The sequence below is a fragment of the Bison bison genome, unplaced genomic scaffold (genome assembly GCF_000754665.1).
Source record: "Bison bison bison isolate TAMUID 2011002044 unplaced genomic scaffold, Bison_UMD1.0 scf7180017864141, whole genome shotgun sequence".
Lineage (NCBI taxonomy): Eukaryota > Metazoa > Chordata > Mammalia > Artiodactyla > Bovidae > Bison > Bison bison.
The window spans coordinates 7,037,146-7,039,669 of record NW_011494713.1 but is presented as its reverse complement, the minus strand read 5'-3'; the positions used below and the strand labels follow the sequence as shown (position 1 = coordinate 7,039,669).

Sequence of the window (2,524 nt, the reverse complement as noted above, 5' to 3'; positions counted from 1 at the left end):
CTAGCACATGTAGACAGGGTCTTTGGGACTAAAAGCCTCTTCTACTTGGTCTTCTGTGCCTGGAACTAAATTGCTCATTCTGTGCTCATTCAATCCTCTATGACATTGGGTCATTCTTTCTATCCAGAATGCCCTCTCCCTACTTCTTAACCTAACTCCCATTGAGATTGAGTTTAGATACCAGCTTTTCCAGGAAGCCATCTCTGAAACTCCCAACCTGAGTTAGATGCCCTTTTTCTATGCCCTGTCAGAACCTGGGCTTATTTTAAAGAGTTACCTCCCATGCTCACTTGTCTTGAGACCTCTGCATTCTGACCTTGACCCTATAAAAATCACATGCTCCTTCCAGCCATGTGCTCAGTTGCTCCATCGTGTCTGATTCTCTGCGACCCTATGGACTGTAGCCCACCAGGCTCCTCTGTCCAAAGCTTCTTCCAGCCGAATTGTACCTTAATCACTTTTGTAACAATGGTTCTCAGCCCAGTGCTTGCAGAAAATAAGCAATTAAGAAATAGGTCTTGAACAAATCTGAAGTTTGAGGTGTTCCATCCCACTAGTGATAAGTTACTATTTTTGAAATGTGAATGTGATTTTGGACAGAGGCTTGTATCAAGTTTGGAGTAGGAGGTCATGCTGGTTGATCATGGGTAAAGTGAAGAAGAAGGCAATTTTTCTTGAATCTGGTTTGGAAGACATTTCCACAGAAGGAGCTCTTTCTGAATCCATATTATATCTTACTTGATTCTCATGTAAAATCCAGCTTGAATATTCTAATACATCTTATTATTTCCGACTTCTATGAACAATAGAACCCATACTAAGGTGAGTTAATGTAGGTCTGAATGTGCGACTCCCAGAATCTCTTAGCTTTTCTCATGAAAGGAGCATGAAACCTCTTAGCAGTGAGTATTGTTGGTTGTGCCCAAATGTCTTGGGTCACATATATTGCTCCCCTCTTGTTGTTGATCATCTCAAGAATCTCTTAAGAAAGATTTGCCTAAGAAACAACCATTCTTACAGCTCCAATTTTGTCTTCTCAAAATTTCCATAGACACTTTGCCCCAAGAAATAATCATTACCATAACTCCGATATATAAATCATCCTTGTACTTTCTGAGATTTTAAACAGCTTAGCAAAGAAAATGAGTGTCTTCTAAATAAATCACAAATTAAAATTCTACTTACTCCTAGTTTTTACTGTTTAGCCATTTGTTTTCATCTTGCTCTCTGATTCCATACATTCTGAGTGTTCAATGGATTTATAATGTATAAATAAAAATAGCTGTCATTTATGAAATCATGCAAAAGTGTTAAACTATATTGAGAAACAAAGTAGCTTATCTTGCAGCTTACCAACACCATTTCAAGTAAGTGTTCTATCCTTATTAATAAACGTGATCTTAACAAGCAGAACATCACTCCTCCATAGCTTGGTGGGAATTGTGTTCCTGTTGAGTGGAAGGCTTGGGCTTCTTCCCAGAAGTGACCATGGAGCTCGCTGTCTCTCTTCTCCCATGTGCTCTGTCCACAGGAGGAAATCAGTCCTCTGGAGAATGCCATCGAAACCATGGAGCTCACCAATGAGAAGATCAGCAACTGTGTTCAGCAGCATGCCTGGGACCGGTCCCTCTCTGTGCATCCCCTCTCCATGCTGCTCAATGGCATCGTGGACCCAGCTGTCATGGGGGGCTTCTCTAACTATGAGAAGGTAGGTGGGCTGCATCCTGGGAACCCCACAGGGCCACCAGGTTGGGTGTATCTCTCCCTCCTTCTCCAGTGGCATTGTGCAGCTGGCGAATTAGTTTCTTACAATTTCTCTGAGAGGTATTCATGCTCCCGACTTTAGGAATGGGCAAATGAAATGAATGGAAAGCTTCTCCCTGAGCTCACACCTCCTAGAGACTATTAGCTGCCCAGCCAGGGTCAGGCCAGTGTCTGGTAGAGTCACCAAAAGATCAGCCTGGTGTACTTCTGCTTGATTCACTACCTATGAATTCCACCCCCCACTCCCTCTCTCCTCTGGAAGGTAGAAAGCTTTCTAGTGGACTCTAGACCTGAGGATGCCCCAGAAAGGAAGTAGCGTCTGTGGGAAACACAGAGCCACACTCTATTTGAAACTAGATTCTAGGAATCCCTGCCCTGACATGTTGTGCAATGGGTTACATGGACAAATGCTGGCCCTGGCTCTACAATTAAATTAGTTCAAGTAAGAGTCTTATATGTTACTCTAGAAATGCGTGAATGGAATGCTCACTGTGTGGGAATCCACTGTATAGGGTTTGGGTGAAGCACCATTTAACTGGAGGTAATGCATTCAGTCATTCAGGTCAAGAAGTAACAGTTAGAACTGGACGTGGAACAACAGACTGGTTCCAAATAGGAAAAGGAGTACCTTAAGGCTGTATATTGTCACCCTGCTTATTTAACTTATATGCAGAGTACATCATGAGAAACGCTGGGCTGGAAGAAACACAAGCTGGAATCGAGATTGCCAGGAGAAATATCAATAACCTCAGATATGCAG

General features: G+C 42.6%; 1 protein-coding gene across 1 annotated transcript in view; it reads left to right on the top strand.

The window, feature by feature from the left end:
- The window catches only part of DOCK5 (dedicator of cytokinesis 5), a 206,948-nt gene that overhangs the window by 183,323 nt on the left and 21,101 nt on the right, over positions 1-2,524 (top strand). Inside the window, exon 46 of the mRNA XM_010840180.1 lies at positions 1,532-1,708. Within this exon, the coding sequence (XP_010838482.1) occupies positions 1,532-1,708 (177 nt within the window). The remainder of the gene's footprint in view (positions 1-1,531; positions 1,709-2,524) is intronic.